This window comes from Pelophylax lessonae (assembly GCF_965119305.1).
Source record: "Pelophylax lessonae genome assembly, chromosome: 1".
Lineage (NCBI taxonomy): Eukaryota > Metazoa > Chordata > Amphibia > Anura > Ranidae > Pelophylax > Pelophylax lessonae.
The window spans coordinates 459,061,581-459,084,998 of record NC_138768.1 but is presented as its reverse complement, the minus strand read 5'-3'; the positions used below and the strand labels follow the sequence as shown (position 1 = coordinate 459,084,998).

General features: G+C 40.9%; 1 protein-coding gene across 2 annotated transcripts in view; it reads left to right on the top strand.

The window, feature by feature from the left end:
* Nucleotides 1-355: 355 nt before the first annotated feature.
* The window catches only part of OCEL1 (occludin/ELL domain containing 1), a 245,874-nt gene continuing 222,811 nt past the window's right edge, over nucleotides 356-23,418 (top strand). Inside the window, exons 1-4 of one of the 2 annotated variants that reach the window (XM_082266760.1) lie at nucleotides 356-933; nucleotides 8,154-8,332; nucleotides 18,592-18,763; nucleotides 22,418-22,468. In XM_082266760.1, coding sequence (XP_082122886.1) covers nucleotides 460-933; nucleotides 8,154-8,332; nucleotides 18,592-18,763; nucleotides 22,418-22,468 — 876 coding nt within the window. In that variant the 5' untranslated portion in view covers nucleotides 356-459. Of the gene's footprint in view, nucleotides 1,519-8,153; nucleotides 8,333-18,591; nucleotides 18,764-22,417; nucleotides 22,469-23,418 lie in introns of both variants that reach the window. The other variant, XM_082266759.1, reaches the window with a different exon arrangement.

The window sequence follows — 23,418 nt, the reverse complement described above, 5'->3', positions numbered from 1 at the left end:
AGGCATTTTTAGCATTCAGCCGAAAACCAAGCATTTCTCCCACATTACAATTTGGTTGTGTGTTTTGGAAATATACTAGCAATTACATACAATGCAGTTCCATTAACTGGTAGACCTATTCCTCATCTATATAATAGCTTTGTTAGAAGCCTAAAAACGTGTGTGTTGCGTGTATTGTGATGTGATTTTTTGCATGCTCTATCCTTTAAAGCTTCTACTTTATGTTAATGCAATTATTATGTTCATTTTTTGCTTTTCATGCTAGTACTATAATAACAAGGACAAAACACCAGCGTATTTTTAAATGTTCTATTTCTTTGCAGACCTCTTCTAATTGTGAGGGGAAAGGTACCACGTGGTTCATAAACTAGAGCAACTTTTCCTTTGGGACATGGAAAAAAAAACTGAAGCCTACAGATACACATCAGCACCATTTCAGATGAAGTCACACACACTAATATGACTGCAATGTCTTCCTTCCCTTCACTCGTTGAGAAGCAAAAGAACAGAAAGCCAATTGTGTGGCCATCAGAAACATCAAGCTGGGGAGATGCACCAAGTTTCTCATTTGACTACTATGACCATAATGCTCGCAAGCAGGTTGGAACATTATCAGATCAACATGATACACAGTATCAGGAACTCAATCGCATAAAACCTATACGGCACGTAGTTCCTGACTCCTGGAAGAGATTTTTTAGGAAAAGCAAGACAAAGGGAGAACCTTTTGCACTGAGGAATTTGCAAGTTGACCATAACTCACCACCAGTTACACCACTTCTGGATGCTAGCACAGATTCCACCCTTGAAAAGAAGAGTGGGATTCTCACTGCCTCACCAAACAGTGGTAATCCTGATCCTAATGTTAAAAAAAAGAAAACTCCAGATTCTCTGGAAAGGAGGAGTGAGATGAACTCAAACTATGGAGAAAAGGTAGAAGCATACAGTTTAAAATACTCCTACATGAAGTCCTGGCCTGGTTTGCTCAGGATCCTGTCTGGAGTGCAGTTAATTTTGGGTGGTATGGTGTTTGCCTGCACATGTGCCTATATCCAGAAGGACTACCAGTGGTACAATCTCTTTGGTACTGAACTCCAAAGAACGTTGCCTGGTGGCTACAGCTATTACGGTCCAATGACTCCATTTGTGATTATTGTTGCTAGTTTGGTTTGGCTGGTAACTTTGATCCTGTTGGGGTTGGGTCTGACCATGTACTACCGGACTATTCTTCTTAACTCTCACTGGTGGCCTCTGACTGAGTTTGCCATCAACATCATCATGTGTCTTTTGTACATGGCGGCTGGCATTGCTTACGTCAACGACTTAAATCGTGGTGGCCTCTGCTACTCTATGTTTGCTGTCAACCCACTGATGGTGGCATTCTGTAGGGTGGAAGGGGGTCAAGTGGCAGCCATAGCCTTTCTCTTCTTCAACATGCTTCTTTACTTGTTCGGCTCTTTGGTATGTCTCAAAATGTGGCGACATGAAGAGAGGCGAAGGCGGGCTGGGAAGGTTAAGGTGAGGGGAAGGACTAAGGTCATAAGTGATCATTTCATTGTCCCTCATATTTCCCACTTCCATGTCCAAGCATTATTAATGTTATTTAGATGTTATTATTTTAATTAATGCTCTAATCCTGAATTGTTTTGCTCTTAAATGTTTGCTTTCACTGTTTTACGATATTTGTCTTTTACCTGACAATCTTAGTTTTTATATGTAAAAATGTAAAATTATTGCAATTGCATAGGAATTGGGGTATAGTAAAATAATGTTTTTTTCCACATAGCAAACAGTTAACATATTATAGCATTCCAAATTGCTGTAGGACTGTGATAAAAGGAATTTCACCCCTGACACAGGCATCATTACTGTTTTTCTGCCTTCAGTTTTTAGAAACTAGTTCCACTTGTTACATGCAAGCGTGCAGAGGTTTAGATCTCTGCTCAATGGCTACGATTACTTTAAAAGACTAAAGATAACTTCTTGGCTATGCCCTCTGCAGATTGTGCAACACATGTAGTAGCAGCCTTCTTAAAAAAATCAAATTTAAAGGCGACCATTACTGAATGAAATGCGGGGGCTGCCATTGACGACCTTCTTCTGGACATATTTAGCTACCTGGTTGGCTTTGTACATCTATCTTCAGCTGAAACTGCCCTAGTTCACAATATGCTAGGGACATTTATATTCCTTGCCATTGCTAATAAAGTGTTGTACTGAAAACAAATAAATATCAAGGACTTTGCTACCTCAACATTATTTATATATACAGCATTAGGTTGCCAGTTTAAGTCATTGCCTTCACAAATCACGTCCTCCCAAATACACTAGCAGAGCTGTAATGTAGCTACGATTTCAGGTATTGATTTAAAAAAGTAATAATTTTTAAAACTTTTTATTATAACATTTTTAAATATAAAATCTGACATTGATATTAATAAAAAGCTAAACTCTAGGTATGGTTTTTATTGCACAGTTGCATTGGTCCAGCTAAGACCAATGTAAGTATACAATTTCCATACCTGTGGGACCGTTGTGGAAGCATTGTGGTAGTGGCTGCTATTACAGTGATCGCCGCAGTTCTGTCCAGGGGTCTCACGCTTGGCATGGCCACCTTTTACAGATAACCTTCTATTTTTTTTTAACCACTTGCCGACCGCCGCAAGTAGATATACTGCAGCGGTCAGCCCCTCACAGGCAAAGTGACGTACCGGTACGTCACTAGCCAGTGAGGCTCTGGGGAGCGAGCGCGAGCTGCCGGAGGCACGCTCCCGCTCCCATGCGGTCACGGACCCCCCCGCGCATGTGAGCGGCGGACCCGATGTCCGCCGCTCACTCACGATCGTCCGTGACAGCGGGAGAAAGGCAGGCGGCTAGTGTAAACAAGCCGCCTGTCATTCTCCCCTGTGTAGGAACAGTGATCATACGGTTCTACTATGTAGGACTGTTGATCATTGTTCCTACACCTCAAGCCACAGCCAATCACAGTTAGAATCACGCCCCTAGGGACACACACAGCCCCTCCCTCTCAAATAAAGTTAACCCCTTCACTACCAGTGTCATTTTACAGTAACAGTTCATATGTATAGCACTGATTACTGCAGTAATGTCACTGGTAACCCCAAAAGTGTCAAAAATGTCAGTCAAGGGTCCGATCTGTCCGCCCCAATGTCGCAGTCCCGCAAAGAAAATCGCAGATCGCCGCGCGTTAAAAAAAAAACAACAAAAATGACAAAAATCTTTCCCTTTGTTAGTAAACAAAGTAGATAACTTTTGCGCAAACCAATTAAAATACGCTTTTTGCTATTTTTTTTACCAAACATATGCAGCATAAAACAAATTGGCCGAAAATATTAAAAAATTTGGATTTTTACATTTTTTTGGGGAATTTCATATAAAAAAATGTGAAAAATATTGTTATTTTTGCAAAATTGACGCTCTTTTTTTGTTAATAGCGCATGATCAAAAAATCGCACAGGTGATCAAATACCACCAAAAGAAAGCTCTGTTTGTGGGAAAAAAAAGACATCAAATTTGTTTAGGTACAGTGTCGCACGACCGCGCAATTGTCCATTAAAGTCACGCAGTGCCGAATCGCAAAATACCCCCCTGGTCAGGAAGGGGGTAAAAAGGGGAGAACGCCCTGTATGCATTAAGTGGTTAATGCATACAGGGCGTTCTCTGAATGGTTGAGGTAGAAAGGTGGGTCAGTGACATCATGATCTTCACCTTGTCTAAACATCTTAAAGACAAACTAGAGAAAAGAAATACATTTTCCGCAAGGGAGTCTTTGGATGTTTTAATTCTGCTGTATTTACATTTTGAGAGAAAAAAAAAACTATGTCTAAGCAGTGAGCACCTTGAATTCATTTTTTTTTTTTCCTCGGAAGTTACTCTGATAGGAAAATGCATTTTTGTGCACTGCCAAATCCATTTACTCCCACATTGCGTTACATGTCATTGACCTAGTATTGCTGGTTTTCTTCTTCACTTAACTGAATACACCATCCCTGTTGTCAGTCCTTCACCATGAGTTCTCTGCTGTGGATTAACTGTGGACACACAAGGAAAAACAATGCATACGTGGAAGCTTTTTTCCTTATCATATCTAAAGATGTTTCCCTAAGGATTATATTTATAACGCAGTGAATGTGACTTTTTATGATTGTGAATCAGTCTATCTAATTTAAAACACATACACCAGGAAGATTCACCTATAGTGTCACTGCTTTAACCACTTAAGCCCCGGAAGATTTTATCCCCATTCCGACTAGGGTTTTTTTTTTTGCGATTCGGCACTGCGTGACTTTAACAGACAATTGCGCGGTCGTGCGACGCTGTACCTAAACAGATTTGACGTCCTTTTTTTTCCCACAAACAGAGCTTTCTTTTGGTGGTATTTGATCACCTGTGCAATTTTTTGATCATGCGCTATAAACAAAAAAACAGCGTCAATTTTGCAAAAATAACAATATTTTTCACATTTTTTTATATGAAATTCCCCCCCAAAAAAATGTAAAAATCAAAATTTTTTAACATTTTCGGCCAATTTGTTTTATGCTACATATGTTTGGTAAAAAAATAAATCGCAAAAAGCGTATTTTGATTGGTTTGCGCAAAAGTTATCTCGTTTACTAACAAAGGGAAAGATTTTTGTCATTTTTGTTGTTGTTTTTTTTTTTTTTAACACGTAATGGTGGCGATCTGCAATTTTTTTGCGGTACTGCGACATTGGGGCGGACAGATCGGACCCTTGACTGACATTTTTGACACTTTTGGGGTTACCAGTGACATTTCTACAGTAATCAGTGCTATACATATGCACTGTTACTGTAAAATTACACTGGCAGTGAAGGGGTTAACTTTTTTGAGAGGGAGGGGTTATGTGTGTCCCTAGGGGTGTGATTCTAACTGTGATTGGCTGTGTCTTGAGGTGTAGGAACAGTGATCAACGGTCCTACATAGTAGAACCGTATAATCACTATTCCTACACAGGGGAGAAGAATGACAGGCGGCTTGTTTACATCAGCCACCTGCCTTTCTCCCTCTGCACCGATGATCGCCGAGTGACCAGCGGACATCGGGTCCGCCGGTCACACGCACGGGGAGGTCCGTGACCGCGCGGGAGCACGCCCCCGGGGGCGCGCGCTCGCTCCCTAGACCCTCACAGGCTAGCGACGTAGTACTATGTCGCTCTGCCTGTGAGGGGCTGACCGCCTTAGTAAATAGTCGTGCGGCGGTCGGCAAGCGGTTAAAAAAAATACCCCACAAAAGTGGTATTAGGATGAGGATAGCATTTTTCCTATATAGGGCAGAATTTCTGTCTAGTGTTCTGCCTAACGTTCTGCCTAACATACCCCCTTTACCTAATTCCTGTCCGCAGTGGCTGATAATGTTACATAGTTGCATAGTTACATAGTTACATAGTTAGTCAGGTTGAAAAAAGACACAAGTCCATCTGGCTCAACCAATAAAAAGACAAAAAACAGTAAAGAAAACACAACCATGCAATCCCATATACACAATCCTATACCCACAGTTGGTCCAGAGGAAGGCGAAAAACCCCAGCAAACCATGATCCAATTTGCTACCGCAGGGGAAAAAATCCCTTGCCGATCCCCCGAGAGGCAATCGGATATTCCCTGGAATGTTTTAGCCTAGATTTACAATAATGCGGTGTGGGAAACCGTGTGCGTTTTCCACACCACCTTCAAATCTCTTGTGATCTTCAGCGGGTGGCAGTACAATCTTACTGACATCCCAAATCAGGTTGCAAACGCAGTACGTTTTCCCGCACTGGATCGCACAATACTTTTGTACCTGTATCTGGTTGCTGTGCGATTCCAAAATAGGTGCTTGCCCGACTTTCATACGATGAATGGCCTGAAATCACACCACACTGAATCACACATGAATTGAACAGAAATGCTGTGCGGTTCCTGTGCGATTCACATGCAGTTCATAGTGTAAACCAAGGCTTACAGAATGTTTCATAAGTTAAAGAAAATGTGGTATTTCAGAAATAATATTCATCAACAATCCAAGCTATACAGGAAATATTCTGAATATTACGCATTTTATTTGATTAAAATCATTTAAATACATTGAGTTTCGACTTTTTATGTTAGGTTTTAATGGATTTTTCATATGGTTCAAGTTTTATGGCTCTTACAGTGCACCTGAGATTACAGTATCCACTCCTTCCTCAAAAGTCTAAAATTAGCATTTTCGCTTAAATACTTATCACTTACCTAGGTATAAATGTATGGATTCTTGCTTTCCTCCGTTTATGGGATCTTTGACATGGCATACATAACCAGGCCATCCTTGTATTCAGGGCAACCATTAGAAATCATTGAGCACCGTACAGCTTCTCTGACAGATACCAATTCCATCTCGAAGGGGCAAAAAAATTTGCAGGGCCTACTTGCTGCTGTACCTTTGCTCTCCTCTTGTGTACATGCTCATCAATGCCTGGGACCGGCAGGGCCGTGTTCACATAAAAATCAACATTAAGGCAGAACCCGGCTTATAAATGAGCTGTAAACCATGTGCAGTAATGTGATGTACAAAGTTTCTCTGTAAAACGTACTGCCCCATGTTACTATACACCTTGCTTGATCAATGTTGCATTAAGGAGAGACATCGCTAAACCCATGCCCTCTCCACCAGTCCAGTGTAACTCTGCCACCTCATTTCCAGCGACAGAATAGGGTCCGGCCATGCACTAGCATGGACATCATGCGTGCACTTACTTAACTCCTTACACTCTCCCGTACCATGCGGCTAGGTACATGGGTTCTCTGTACTACGGTTTTGGTCCCAGTTACGTTTGAGTGAACCAACTGCTAGGAAGAGAGACAGAACTCAGACCCCTTTGTTACATGAGGACCTGTCACCTACGCCAGGTACCATGCTTTGTTGCCCAGCTAATGTACATTCCCACCAGACTATGGTTACCCCTGGCACTACTCTCTTCCGTCAACTCTTCTGCCTCTTTTTGTGCATGCCTTTCTCTCTTCCACCCTGTGTGTGCTTTACAGGCCCTTTTCTTCTGTTATGCCATGTACCACCACACACCCCTTTAAATAACTTCAGACCAGGCTTAGAGTAGTTTAAATTGCTTTACTGAAGCTCTCATAGTGCAAACATCACAGTCTTTTATAAATTACTTCCACAGCTATCTTGAACTGCCCAGGCATACAACTGCAGGTAGAGATCCATACTTGGTAAGGTCCTTGCGGGTGAGTCCCCTTAGGGTGGTTGTTGAGCTTTGATCAGGGCTACATCTACTCCTTGAACTGTACCTTCTTGCTTGCCATGTGGTCATGCTGGCGGCCCCTTAGTCTGGCCTATCACCCTATTTATATACAGACCAGGGAGGAGGTTGGAACCCAAAAAGTCCCAGAAAATGCAGATCCTGTCTTAATCCCCTCCCTACATGGGCATTCTATACTGTCTAGCTATATATATTTATATATATATAACTATATTGGTAACCCAACAAATAGGCACTTGCCTACAATTCAAACACAGGGACCTCGGTGTCAGATGAAGCCCGGCTGTCCAGGAGGAGATTAGAAGTTAAAAAGGTGGCTGGTGGGCAGGGCCCAGAGTTTCTCATTCTCCTCCAGAGTTTCCAGTGGAATCTACTGGGCCACCGTTAGAAATTATTTAGCCAGGGCCCCGTATGATGCCGCACTGAGGCCACCAACAGGGGGCAGTGGGCCCAGTACAATAAGGTTTCCTGTACCATCCCTATCAGTTTCCCTGCTTGTATTTATGACCTTTTTGGGGTGTCAAAGAGCTGATGCTTCTAATAAGGTCCCCTAAAGACCTAGCAGCTTTCATATAAGTCACTGCATACATGACAAGGCATCTGATAAATAATGGTGGTAATAGAGACCTAATGCATGTGCTTGTGTGTGTTTTCAATTATAGACCAATATTTGTTGCAGAAGCAGTATGATGTAAATTGCTGTTAACACACGCAGAAACCAAAACACATTTTCAAGTAATTACAATCATTTTAATTATGCCAACCTGTGTTTTAGGCTTTTTTTGACTTTTGATTTCTTTGCTAGAGTAGATAGTAAAAGAGCATAAGTTATGTGTTATGTCTCCCCTTCCTGTAATATTTTCTTCTCCCACAGAGAATGGACAGGCCAAGAAGAATAATCTTTCAAGATGAAGTTGAGCATTTAGAGGACATGAAAGGAAAAGCCACCAAAACTATCCATTTCTTAGAGAAAGGCAGTGACTCTGGAGCTCTTAATTACTCTATCCCCGCAGGTCACCGGCCAAAGCCTCATGTGATGCCGGATTATGTTCTGTAAGCATCTCATTTTTCATTATAGATTTGCATAAGTCATATGATGCACATACTTAGGGAAATTGTACCCTAATGTTGTATTCCCCCTAAATGTAATTACAATGCAAGGGGAACTTTGGTAAAAACATACTAAACATTGAACTCCTTCAGTATCCTTTAGCATTCTTGGTATTATGAGATATATGACATTAACAGAAGTAACAAATACTGTTTAAATCTGACAGTTTTATTTCTGTCTGTGTTGCTGCTGGAGAGTTCCCCTCGCTTTATATCTGGTAAATCATTTTTAACAGGATAGGAATTGGGGGGACATTTCCCAAACAGATCCTAAGATAGCAGTAAGAACTTGACAGAGGCACTAATCCTTCTACAATCTATCAAAAACCAAGAGAAAAGTTTTGGCTTAACAAACACACTAAGGGGTCTATTAAAAAATATTAGTTGCACAAATGTAAAAAGCATTTGTGCAAGCTTAAAATGATAATAAAGCCTTTTTTTTAAAAACAAACAAAAACAAATATGTTATACTTACCTGCTCTGTACAGTGATTTTCCACAGAGCAGCCTGGATCCCCCTCTTCTTGGGTCCCGTGCTGGCACTCCTGGCTCCTCCCTCCTGCCGGGTGCCTTCACAGCAAGCAGTATATATATATATATATATATATATATGTATATATAAAATATTACCAAAAGTATATTGGGTCACCTGCCTTTACACCCACATGAACTTTAATGGCATCCCAGCCTTAGTCCGTAGGCTTCCATATTGAGTTGGCCCACCCTTTGCAGCTATAACAGCTTCAACTCTTCTGGGAAGGCTGCCCACAAGGTTTAGGAGTGTGTGTATGGGAATGTTTGACCATTCTTCAAGAAGCGCATTTGTGAGGTCAGGCAATGATATTGGACGAGAGACATGACTCACAGTCTTTGCTCTAATTCATCTCAAAGGTGTTCTATCAGGTTGAGGTCAGGATTCTGTGCAGGCCAGTCAAGTTCATTCACCCCAAACTCTCATCCATGTTTTTAATGACCTTGCTTTGTGCACTGGTACGCAGTCATGTTGGAATAGGAAGGGGCCATCCCCAAACTGTTGCCACAAAGTTGGGAAATTGTCCAAAATGTCTTGGTATGCCGACGCCATAAGAGTTCCCAACTCCTAAAAAACAACCCCACACCATAAACTTCCCTCCACTAAATGATTTGGACCAGTGCACAAAGGAAGGTCCATAAAGACATGGATGAGCGAGTTGGGGGTGGAGGCACTTGACTTGCCTGCACAGAGTCCTGACCTCAACCCAAAAGAACACCTTTGGGATGATTTAGAGTGGAGACTGCGAGCCAGGCCTATCGTCCACAATCAGTACCTAACCTCAGAAATGCGCTTCTGGAAGAATGGTCTAACATTCCCATAGACACACTCCTAAACCTTGCCCGAAGCTATTGTAGCTGCAATGGGTGGGCCAACTCAATATTGAACCTTATAGTGTAAGACTGGGATGCCATTAAAGTTCATGTGCATGTTAAGACAGGTGTCCCAATACTTGGAAATATAGAAACAAGTAGAAACAAAGTGTTTGTTAAAATCCCAACTGGAATAGGGAGGTGAGGGGGACTAAAACAGGAGATATAATTAAGAAGATTCATAGCTGACTCACCGGGATCATGTAGGCACTGGGATTGGAAAGGCACCTGTCATTTGTGTGTGTCAGGCATATAAACAGGTATGAAGATGACCATGCTGGTGCTGGAAAAGTCAGAGCATTGGGGACGGGCTAAAAGGCAGAAAAAAAAAAAGGTTGTAAATAATGCATGTGAGCAAGAACTATGCTATGCAGCATCACTGCTGGGAGGGAAGTGGTGGGTATAAGGAAGAACTTTTGGGAAAAAAAGAGTCAGAGGGTTGGGGGAATGGCAAAGAGAGAAAAATGTATATTTATGTATATGGTAAATTAGTGCATGTGAGCAGGGACTAAGATATGCATATATCACTGTGGTAAGGGAAGTGGTAGGTTTGAGATAGACCATATTGGGGCTAGAAAGGTTTAAAGATTGGGGGCGGGGCACATAAAAAAATAAATCATATAAAATAAATACATGTGAGCAGAAAATACTGTATGCTGTGCCAAGAGTACTGTAGGTAGGGAAAAGTTGCATAGACTAAATCTTTAAGGTGTGGAACTAGTGCAGAGGAGAGTTTCTATGCTTTCATTTTAATCATCAGGTGTAACAATATTGAGTTGGAAAATCCAAAAAGTTTTTCTTTGGCATAGTTTCTTGAGTCTGTTGTACTGAATGGATGGAGGTACTTGCTCAATGATGGTTGCTGTACATACTGTAGATCAACGTCTGTATTGTGAATACTTACAAAATGGTGAGATAGACTGTGTTCTTTAAATCCAATCTGGATTTTTATGGCGGTGTTTGTTGAGCCTGTTCCTAAAAGATTGTATAGTTCTACCTACATATTGTAATTTAAAGGGGCAAAGGATCATATAGATAACATAGTCAGAGGAGCAGTCCTCCTGGACTTTGATGGGCCATGAGATTTCATTGCTGTTGGATGTTACTAAATGCGTTTTGTCTGAGATTGTCTTGCAGCAGAGACATGTAGTATGGTTGCATTTGTAGCATTCTGGTGTTTTTTGTTTGGTGACCAGAGAGGTCCCTTTTTGAACACGGCTCGGGGCTATCAGGTTCTTGAGGGTCCTGACTCTATAAAAGATGAGCCTGGGTCTTGGGGGAAGTTCTTTTTTTTAAAAATGGATTCACCAGGAGTATATGCCAATGTTTGCTCAGTTTGCTGCAGATATCTGTATGGTTCTTGTTGTACCTTGTAATAAATGCCAATGACTTGTTTTGTCTCTCAGCCAGTTTTCTTGGAGTGGGCTTGAGGCAATCGACTTGCGTTAACTCTCTTGTTCTCAGGTATGAATTCTTAAAAAGGGTTTTGTGGTATCCTTTTGCATAAAAACAATCTTTGAAGGTGTCAGCTTATTTTTCAAAGTCTTTTTATGCAGTGCAATTCCTTCTTAATCGTTTGATTTGCCCAAACAGAACATTCTTCAGCCAAGGTCTATAGTGGCAGCTGGTGAAATGTAAATAGATCATACTATCTACTTGCTTGAAGTAGTTGTGGCTAGTTATTGTTCAATTTTTGTTTCCCATCAGGTTGACATCCAGGTAGTCGATCTGCTTAGGATAAGTGTTGCTGGTAAAAGACAGACCCCACTCGTTGTCGTTTAGATTTTGGACAAATGCACCAATTTTACTAATGTCTCTGTTCCAAATGAAGATTAAGTCATCAATAAAACGCCTGTAAAATTTGATGTGTTCATGGAAAGGATTGTTGGTATAGATGAACTCCTGCTCTAAGGCTCCCATATACCAGATTGCATAACTGGGTGCGAAGAATGTTCCGTCACTGTCCCTTTTGTCTGAATATAGAACTTGTCTAAAAAGGAAAAATTATTTTGTGAAAGGATATAATAAATGTTTTGTATTGATGACATAGATGACTGTGTTATCTATGTGATCACTTGCCCCTGTAAATTGCAATATGTAGGTAGAACTATCCAAACTTTTAGGAACAGGCTCAACAAACACCGCCGCCACAATATCAAGATTGGATTTAAAGTACACAGTCTATCTCACCATTTTGTAAGTATACACAATACTTTGATATATTTACAGCAACTATCATCAAGCAAGTACCTCCGTCGATTCAGTACAACAGACTTAAGAAACTATGCCAAAGAAACTTTTTGGATTTTCCAACTCAATACTGTTACACCTGATGGTTTAAATGAAAGCATAGAAACTCTCTGCTGAGCTAGATCCACACCTTAAAGATTTAGTCTATGCGACTTTTCCCTACCTACAGTACTCCTGGCACAACATATTTTCTGCTCATATGTATTTATTTTATTTAATTTTTTTTTATGTGCCCCGCCCCCATTCTTTTGACCTTTCTAGCCCCAGTATTGTCTTACTCAAACCTATCACTTCCCTTTCCACAGTGATATATGCATATCTTAGTCCCTGCTCACATGCACAAATTTACCACATACATACATATACATTTTTCTCTCTTTACCCCTCCACCAACCCTCTCACTCTTTTTTCCCCAAAAGTTCTCCCTTATACCCACCACTTCCCTCCTTGCAGTGATGATATATAGCATAGTTCTTGCTCACATTCACTCATTCAAAACCCCTTTTCCTTTTTTTCTGCCTTTTAGCCCCGCCCCCAACCCTCTGACTTTTCGAGCACCAGTATGGTCATCTTCATACCTGTTTATATGCATGCATCTAATTTTATATATTTCTTTTCTTGATCCATTTCTTTTCTTTGTTTTTATTATTTTTCACTTTTCCTTTGCCCCTCCCTTAATCCCCTGACCATTTCAGCCCCATTATGTTTTTTTCCTCATTATCATCTCCCTTCCTATAGTGATGCTGACATAGCCTAGTCCCTGTTCATTTGCGTTGGCTGCCCAGACTCTGCCACTGTCTAGCCCCTTCCTGTGCAATGAATTGATGCTTTAAGCCTGACACACACATGACAGGTGCCTTTCCAATCTAAGTGCCTGCATCATCTTAGTGTTTATGGATTGTTTAAACTGGTTTTTGTTTTTGTTGTGCCCTGTAGCCTCAATAAGAACATGTTTTCTTTTCCTTTTTACTTTTTAGTTGAGTAATTTATGTACTTATTGGCTCTGATAATTACTGCATTAAGGTATTTGTACTTTTATATTGCAAATATCTTTTGCTTTTACCACATTTTAAGGATTCTTTATGTTTTCTTTATTGTCTAGCTTTTAGCCCCGATGAAAGGGGAATACTGAGCCCCCCGAAAGGCGTTGGCTGTTACAAACTAAAAATCTTTTAAAGTCTGAACAAGCTGGTGTGGCGCTCCCATCCTTTCAAAACTTCAACATCACTCTAGCGGCCTAACATGTCTGTCCTTTCTGACTGCTCTAGCAGTTCTCCTGAGCATCTTCCGCACAAAAGAGCCAATGGAAGCACTCTGAGAACCTTGAGACCACTTTCCACACAAGTAACCAACATTGCAGTGACGTCACCTGTACCACCTGTCTCCACTGATTGGTACCATGCAGTACCAGGCCGCCTATCTGCGGTGGATACACGCAGGTGTATAGCGAAAGGGTTTTCACCAATTCCAACATTTCCCATACCATCAAGGATATTTCTAAACATCCCCCATCTAAACACAGAACTTTAGGGACTCTTACCTTACTAGCGACGTAGAGCAAATGAGCTAAGGCTCGAGAGGCAGAGACAATTAAAGAGAAATCAACCTAAGAGGTAACTGACACAACTTGCAGCTCCCCTTGAGCACTGCCAGGCATATGTGTCATACTCATCCTCTCATTTTCAGCAACACTGAGACTTTCCAAGTCATTATCTAGTACACTGTCACTCTGACATTTAACATTACTCATCTGTTTTGTTGTGAATGCACACTTATCCGATCCTTCTGACTGAAAGGGGTTAACTTCTGTAACAACCAACGCACCCGAGAATAGTGGCTGTTCTGCAGCCTCTCCATTTGCCACAGCAGCAATAGTGTCCACCTCACTATTGCAGAAATTTCTTTCCACCACGTTAATACCTTTATGGCCGACTATCCTAGTCTATCCTGTCTGTGCTGCAGACACCATTACTCCGCACTACTGCTCCATCTACCTAAGGAGACACAAGCGGACAGAGTGACTCCACACCATCTGACGCACTACACTTGTCAGTAATACACTTCTCAACATCATCATTATCCACATTCCTGCCTTGAATAGGCTGCCTTAGCACATTAGCAGTTTGAGACTGTAGAATACTTAGTACATCACTTTTCACCTCATGTGAAATACACCTGCCCATCGGGGTGACCACACAGTTGTCCAGGGCAACCCCAACCTCAGGCACCCTAAGCTCCTGTGAGGTCTCTAGGGACATCTCTTTAGCACCTGTCACGGTTGCTAGGGGCAATGGCACACCTGACATAGCTGGATGCAATACCACACTTTCACCACTGCGCACTGCTAGCGCTTCATTAACTTCATGAGACTTTGCTGTTTCAGCCTTAGCAGGCTGCATTAACCCATTAATTACGTCAGTACTTTTATTTTCCTTAGTAAACCATACATTTTTTTTCATTTGTCTTCTTACTACACAGCACACTGCTTGAAGACAAGTCCTTATCAGACCCCAGTCTTGCTGCAGGTTCAGCATTAACCTGTGCTTCTCCACTACACAGCAGCAAGTCTCTCTTGAAAGCAGATATCCTCACTGGATTTGCCACCACTTCACCGGTCTTACCCACTTAAGCCCCGGAAGGTTTACCCCCTTTCATGACCAGGCCATTTTTTGTGATACAGCACTGCAGTACTTTAACTGACATTTGAGCGGACGTGCGACGCTGCACCCAAATACAATTGATGTCCTTTTTTCTCACAAATAGAGCTTTCTTTTGGTGGTATTTGATCAAATCTGCGGTTCTTATTTTTTGCATTGTAAACAAAAAATACCAATAATTTTGAAAAAAAAAAACAGTATTTTTTTACTTTATGCTTTAAAACATTACCAATAAAAAATGATAAAAAATCTAATTTATTCATCAATTTAGGCCAATATGTATTCTGCTACATATTTTTGGTAACAAAAAATCCCAATAAGCATATATTGATTGGTTTGCGCAAAAGTTATAGCATCTACAAGCTATAGGAAATTTTTATGGAATTTTTTTTTTACTAGTAATGGCGGTGATCAGCGATTTTTAGCAGAACTGACAGTTTTATTGAAACTTTTTTGGGGACCAGTGACACTAATACAGTGATTGATGCTAAAAAAAATGCACTCTCACTGTACTAATTATGCTAGCAGGGAAGGGGTTAACATCAGGGGCAAACAAAGGGTTAAGTGTGCTCCTAGGGAGTGCTTTCTAACTGTGTAGGGGGTGGCTTAACTGGAGGAAGACAGACATCCGTGTTTCTGCTTAGCAGAAATACAAGATCTCTATCTTCCTCTCTGACAGAATGGCGGTCTGCCATATTTACGTAGGCAGACTGCCATTCTGCCTCTCCTCTGAATGATCAGCTGGTCCCGGCGGACATCACATCCACCTGACCTGCTGATTGGCTCCTACTGTGTCCAATCACAGCAGAAGCAGGTCGCCAGCAGCGCGCATGCACCCCAGACCCTATGCAGGAAATGATGTACAGGTACGTGATTTCACGCAGGAGGGTTGCGTGAAAATTGAAGGCATAGTCCCTTCTTGGCTGCAATTTTATGGTCGCAGTGCAATCTTCCTAAATTCTCCAATAACTCCTATAGGCAAAACAGATTCCCTGTTGCCAATGGTAACAGCCAATACTTTGGAAAATGAACCTGGGATTGCAGATACAGACTTTTCCTCAAAACCTTTATATTCTGCTATATTCAACATTCTGGGGCAAATAAACACGCCATGCCCCAACTTACCACATTCCAGGCATGGAACAATTTCAATCCCATCTCTATGGGAAAGTGGAGCCACTTCATTGCTGTAATTCCTCCTTTCGGACAATGCTTTTTCACTTGTTGCCATGGGAGACCGCACTCTCCCAGCAGAACATTTCCAGCGCTCTCCAACTGGTTGCACAGGCTCCTCTGGAACCCTTCTGTCATGACTCTTGTCAGGAACACTCCCCTATGATCCACAGATTCCAGGATTAAGCTTAGCTTTTTTGCTACGGGCAACAACACCCATCTGCTCACTCCCTGCACCGAGCAATGGCTTCCTTCCCTTTGCCATTTGCTCTAATGATAAGTTTAAACTGGCTTGCAGAGTTCAACAGGCAGCACCTAAATGTGTTGCTAGTAACTACTAATTAGAAGGGATATACTTTTAGCAAAAAAACTCATCCACGTTTGAAACTTATGAGTCTTTCACAACTAGGGATGATCGAACTTTTGAAAAGTTCGGTTCGACCAGAACACCCGAACCTCCCAAAAGTTCGGCCCGGATTTCAGAACCCCATTGAAATCAATAGGACCCAAACTTCGGTAATCAAAAAAACACAGTTTTGAAGCCCTAAAACCCAATAAATGCCCCTAAAAAGTGCCTAGGGTTCTGGGTCATACCCCAGGGACTATTAATCACACAAAAAAAAAGTTCTTAAAAATTGTCATTTTTGATAGAAAGCCAATTATTGAAAAAATTAAAAAAAAAAATTTAAAAAAAAAAAATTCTTTGGATTTAGTATCTGGGGTGTCTAAAAAGTTTACCTGTGAAGTTTCAGCTATGTAGCATGTCCAGAACCATAAAAAAAAAGATTGTATTTTGTCACTTATAGAACAGGTTAGTGGCTTCTCTCTTTTCACACCTTGCCTGTTTAGTAGCAAGGGTTTTTTTGGGCATTTTTTGCGGTCTTTTCAGGCAGGCAAAACATCTGAACTTTCGTATACGGGTATATATACACACATACTTATATGTATATATACACCTAGACATATATAGGTGTGATAGTAGCAGAAATATATGCTTGCGCTAATGAAATCATTTACACGAATATGGCTCCGCTCCTATAACACCTATATATGTCTAAGTGTAAAATACATATAAGTATGTGTGTATATATACCATTATACTATACACAAGTTCAGATGTTTTGCCTGCCTCCAGAGGACCCAAACAAAAGCCCAAAAAAAACGCTAGCGCCAAAAAAAAAACGCCCAGGTGTGTTGTTGCAGGCATTTTTTGGGGGTTTTTGGAGGCAGGCAAAACATCTGAACTTGTGTATAGTGGTATATATACACACATACTTATATGTATTTTACACTTAGACATATATAGGTGTGATAGGAGCGTAACTATATTAGTGTTAATTATTTAATTAGCGCAAGCATATATTTCTGCTACTATCACACCTATATATGTCTAGGTGTATATATACATATAAGTATGTGTGTATATATACCCATATACACAAGTTCGGATGTTTTGCCTGCCTCCAAAAACCCCAAAAAAATGCCTGCAACAACACACCTGGGCGTTTTTTTTTGGCGCTAGCGTTTTTTTGGGCATTTTTTTGGGTTCTTTGGAGGCAGGCAAAACATCTGAACTTGTGTATATGGGTATATATACACACATACTTATATGTATATATACACTTAGACATATATAGATGTAATAGTAGCAGAAATATATGGTTGCGCTAATGAAATAATTAACACCAATATAGTTACGCTCCCATCACACCTATATATGTCTAAGTGTAAAATACATATAAGTATGTGTGTATATATACCACTATACACAAGTTCAGATGTTTTGCCTGCCTCCAAAAACCCCCAAAAAATGCCTGCAACAACACACCTGGGCATTTTTTTTTGGCGCTAGCGTTTTTTTGGGCATTTTTTTGGGTTCTTTGGAGACAGGCAAAACATCTGAACTTGTGTATAGTGGTATATATACACACATACTGATATGTATTTTACACTTAGACATATATAGGTGTGATAGGAGCGTAACTATATTGGTGTTAATTATTTCATTAGAGCAAGTAGTGTTCTTTATTAGTATACATATCTTTAGTGTTTTGAAAGCACTCTTTTAGCCCTGGTTCACACTAATGCAATTTGACAGTTTAAAATTGCAAGACAAGTCGCACCCTATTGCCGGCAAAGGAATCGTTCAAACTGTTGTGAATCAAATCGCAGCAAATTTGAAAAAGGTTCCTGCACTACTTTTTTGCTATTTCAATGTGACTTTTGTTAAATGAAGTTGCAAGCCTCAATAAAATCAAAGGTCTAAATTGCAGTGACCTATAGCTTTGAAATTGCTCTGAGGTAGCGCGATTTCAAAGCTGCAGTAATGTGATCCAAGGCTAAAGCAGCTGCTGGCATTTTTTTAGGATGGGGACAAGATAGGGATAAGAAGAGCACGGGTGTGCTTAAATGATTTAAAACTGATATAATGAACCCTATCAAAAGGTGAGGTCTAGAGATGATCAGAGTGATTTCACAAAGTCTTTCATTTTTCAAGTACAAGGATATTATTGTAGCAGAGCGTAAGATGTTCATAAAGCATACCTATTAGTAAACCACATTAAAAATGCCTACTTCATGCCAATTTATTTAGAAACTAATGCAACTCAAAAATACAAGAATACTTTTTGTTAGCAATGAAAAATTTCCAGTGGTAATTGTAGTAAATCCTGTAAGTGGATGAGCAGTACCGATTGTGTGAGATGCTTGTGTTTTACAGAAAATATCCAGACATCCAGAGTCCAGAGGAGCGGGAGAATTATAAAGCCGTTTTTAATGACCAATATGCTGAGTATAAGGAGCTTTACAGCGAGGTGAGAGCAGCATTACTGAAATTCAAAGAGCTGGACAGTATGATGGAAAAAATAACTAGTGGACCTCAGAGTAAGAAGGTGAGTCCAAATATGAGTCATTTTATCATCACTTAGGTTGGTCTTACTTGTTTATTAAAATGGGATATCCTATATAAGACCTAATTCAGTGGCCATTGCATTTCAGCTGACATTTCGCAGTTATTGTTTCTGCCCTGTTTTCCCATAGAAAAGAGAAGGAGAGGCACCTATCAAACATTTAGATGAGATTTTAAGGTTGTATATTTTCTTGTACAATGGCAAGTTCTTCAAACGATTGCAATTGAGTGTTAAGCCCCGTACACACGCTACGAATTTCCGTTGACCGTTCGTCCGTCTTTTGTCCAGAGTGGTGTTTTGTTGGTTGGAATGTGCTCTAGACTGCACAAGAATTTTCCCGTACGACAGAATTCTACTTCAGAAGTGATGTCAATTGTTGGATTGCTTTCTATGTGTTCTTTCATCTCTGAGCATGCCTAGTCTTGCTCATAAGATTTTTCCCCATCGAAATCTGTACTAATGAGATGAAAATCGGACGTGTGTTGACGGAGGACAAAAATTTTAATGCCTGCACATCAGGATTTTGTCAGCCGAATAGTCAGAGTCGGCTGTCGAAAGCACCATACTAACAATTCGAAAATCGGCAGATCGGTCGTCAGACGAAATTTCCCTTCCAAATTTCTTATCGTGTGTACGGGGCTTTAGTGCCTTCCATAAATGGCTATGCTTACTCATGCTCTAACATTCATGTCCGGTTCACACTTATGCGATGCGGGAAGGCTGCGAATCCGCAGCCTGTTCCCGCATTGCACACGCACCCCCGGCAGTTCACACTGCCATATGCGATACGCTGGGGGTGTCAATGTAATCTTAACGACACCCCCAGTTTGATCGCATATCGCAGTGCGATCTTGCAGTTCGCACAGGATCGGATCGCACAAGTGTGAACCGCTGTGCGATCCGATCCTGATGCGGCTGCCAAAAAGGGTCCCTGTGCGTGTTTGCTGCGGGTGCGGTGCGAATTTAGCCATACAAAGTGTATGGCTAAACTCGCACCGCACAGCCGATCGCATGTAATGAAGGAGCAGTGCGCTCCAACATTACATGCGAACCCCGCACTCGCATAAGTGTGAACCGGGGCTCAACCCCATACACCCCACATTTTTTGTCTCTCGTCCACTCTCCATATTTTTCAAATAGCTAATGAGGAGCTAAAATGAACGGTTTACCACTTTGTGTTTGAGAACCTATTCTCAGGCAGCATTAAAAAATGCTTAATCTATTTTAAATCCCAACATATAGTATGTGGGTGTTAATATTAAATGACATGTTGTATACTGATAGAAACCTCCGGCAGTTCCATAAGCTCACCTACCCTAATTCTAATACGACTAGCAGGGATCGGCCAAATTTCCATCCCTGTATGGGCAGGCTGGTTGTACACAAGTTACTCTATCGATCGACTTGTGTACACCAACCTGTTAGAAAACATCAGTGTGTTGATGGTGGAATCGAGTCATTTTGGGCAGGCTGGTTGTACACAAGTTGCTGGACAGGCTGGTTGTACAAAAGTTGCTCTATTGATCGACTTGTGCACACCTGCCTGTCAGAAAAACATCAAGTGTGTTGATGGGCAGGTTGGTTGTACACAAGTTTCTCTATCAATCAACTTATGTACACTAGCCTGTAAGAAAACATCAAGTCATTTTCTTTCATTCAACCTGCTAGAAAAAAAAAAAGACTCATGTCTGGCCAGCATAAGGGAGAGAGATCAGTTTAGGAGCTTCTGTTATAGGTTAACTGTCGATACAGGATCATTTCTGAGTATGAACACATGGACAGTCAGAAGTGATAATGGAATATCAAATAAACAATATACAGTTGTATCATCAAAAAGTTAATTTATTTCAGAAATTAAATTCAAAAAGTGAAACTCATATGTTACATAGATGCATTACACACAAAGTGATATATTTCAAGCATTTTGTTCTTTTAATTGTGATGATTATGGCTTACAGCTAGTGAAAAAACAAAATTCAGTATTCCAGAAAATTTGAATATTGTGAAAAAGTTCAATATTGTAGACTCATGGTGTCACAATCTAATTAACTCAAAACATTTGTAAAAGTTTCCTGGACCTTTAAATGGTTTCTCAGCCTGATTCAGTAGGTTATGCAATCATGGGGAAGACTACTGACTTGACAGTTGTCCAGAAGACGGTCATTGACACCCTCCAAAAGGAGGTAAGTCACAAAAGGTCATTGCTAAAGCAACTGACTGTTCACAGAGTGCTGTGTCCAAGCATAGTTATGGACAGCTGCATCGAAGGAAAATGTGTGGTAGAAAAAGGTGCACAGGCAACAGGGCTAACCGCAGCCTTGAGGGGATTGTGAAGCAAAGACCATCTAAGAATTTGGGCAAGATTTACAAGTGGACTATGGCCGGTGTTAGTGCTTCAATAACCACCACACACAGGCATATCCAGGACATGGGCTACAACTGTTGCATTCCTTGTGACAAGCCGCTCCTGAACCAGAGTCAACGTCACAAGCGTCATACCTTGGTTTAGGAGAAAAAGGACTGGACTGTTGCTCAGTGGTCCAAAGTCCTCTTTTCGGATGAAAGTAAATTTTGCATTTCATTTGAATTTTAAGGTCCCAATGTCTGGAGGAAGAGGGGAGAGGCACAGAATTCAAATTGAATGAGGTCCAGTTTTTACGTTTTCACAGTCAGTGATGATTTGGGGAGCCATGTCCATTGTGTTTTATCAAGTCCAAAGTCAGAGCAGCCCTCTACCAGGAAATTCTAGAGAACTTCATGCTTCCCTCTGCTGACCAGCTTTATGAAGATGCTGATTTAATTTTCTAGCAGGACTTGGCACCTGCCTATGCTGCCAAAAGTACCAATACCTGGTATAATGATGATAGTATCACTGTGGTTGGTTGGCTGGCAAACTTGCCTGACCTAAACCCTATAGAGAATCTGTGGAGTATTGTCAAGAGGAAGATGAGAGACACCAGACCCAACAATGCAGACAAGCTGAATGTCACTATGAAAGCAACCTGGGCTTTCCTAATACCTCAGCAGTGCCACAGGCTGATCGCCTCCATGCCACGTCGCATTGATGCAGTAATTCATGCAAAAGGAGCCCCGACCAAGTATTGAGTGCATATTACTGTATACTGTACATGGACATACTTTTCAGTAAGCCAACATTTCAGAATTAAAATCCTTTTTTTTTAATTGGTCTTATTTTATATTCTAATTTTCTGAGATACTGCATTTTGGGTTTTCACTAGCTGTAAGCCATAATCATCAAAATAAAAGAAAGAAACTCTTGAAATATATCACTGTGTGTAATGAATCTATATAATATTTGAGTTTCACTTTTTGGATTGAATTACTGAAATAAATTAACTATTTGATGATATTGTAATCTTTTTAGATGCACCTGTAGTGTCTATCAGTTCTTTTTTAGGTGGTTATTAACACTGCTGATTATTGGTAAACAATGTATGCATTTATGGCCTGTTGTTGTTGCCCTATGTCTGGACATAATGAGAAATAACTAAATGTAAATTAACAGGCATGCTTGAAAGGCCCACTGTGAACGTTAGTTGTGTGAATGGGCCCTAGTTTAAAGGCTTAATCTGATTCATTTCATTTTTAGCAGTGTCTTTTTTTTCAATGTCACAGGCACCAGATAGGATAAAAGTCATTGCTGAAAAATATGAGAAGAAAAAAAATGTAAGTACATGCAAAGTATATTCACAGTTTGGACCATGTTTAATTGAAGAGTTGTGGTTTTACTGGACATAATAATATGCACACTGTACATGTCCCCATTGCCAATAACATTAATATTTTAAGTAAATAACTGAAACATTAAGCCTCTCACTCCTTGATTAAGAAAACCTAATCCGGTTCTCTCTGCCCTTCAGAAATGGCCTTTTAAAACATTGGAGACATTCCCGCCTCTCTCCTCTTGACTACAAAGTGGAATTCCTTATAGCAAGGCCAGTGTCTGAGAAGGTGGCCTCATCTTGTAAGGAACCCATTTTTAAATTTTGCATAGGGACAAGATGGGGGTCTAGGCCTAAGACTTCCTTTTTCTTATGGTATTATTTGGCTTGCATTGACGTCCCTGCCCATGTTTGGTTCAGCAGGGAAGGGATGACCTTATAGTAGAGTAAAAACATTAGAAATGTTATATTAAAAGTATTAACCAAATTTGTAAATATTAAATTATTGTCTCTGTAGCTTGTATTTCCCAGGAAGTCCTGATTTGAGAAAGGGAAGGGAGCCTATGGCTGTAGGATTGTTGTTGCCTGCCTGTCCCCCTGTATTGTGGAAGGGAAAGTAGCTTTTTTTAGTTTTGCATTGCTGTCCCTGCCAGTGTTTGCTTCAGCAGCACAGGTAGCCTTTGGCTAAGTTGTACACTAACATTTGCTGCTGCCTGCCCTTTTCCCACAATTGGTAATATGTTGTCACCTAGTCAGTGGCGTAGTGTGTGGGCTGGGGGCTGTCAGGGCGGTGGCCTCGGGCGCAATATCTAGAGGGGCGCAGAAAAGTCCCAACTACCACAGTCCCGATTCTAGAGTGTGCCACTTTTGTGCTCCCGCCACCGCCACTCTCCATAATCTGACCTAGCACTGCCGGAGCCTCTCCAGCTGTCTGGGCTCAGTAACAGGCGCCCT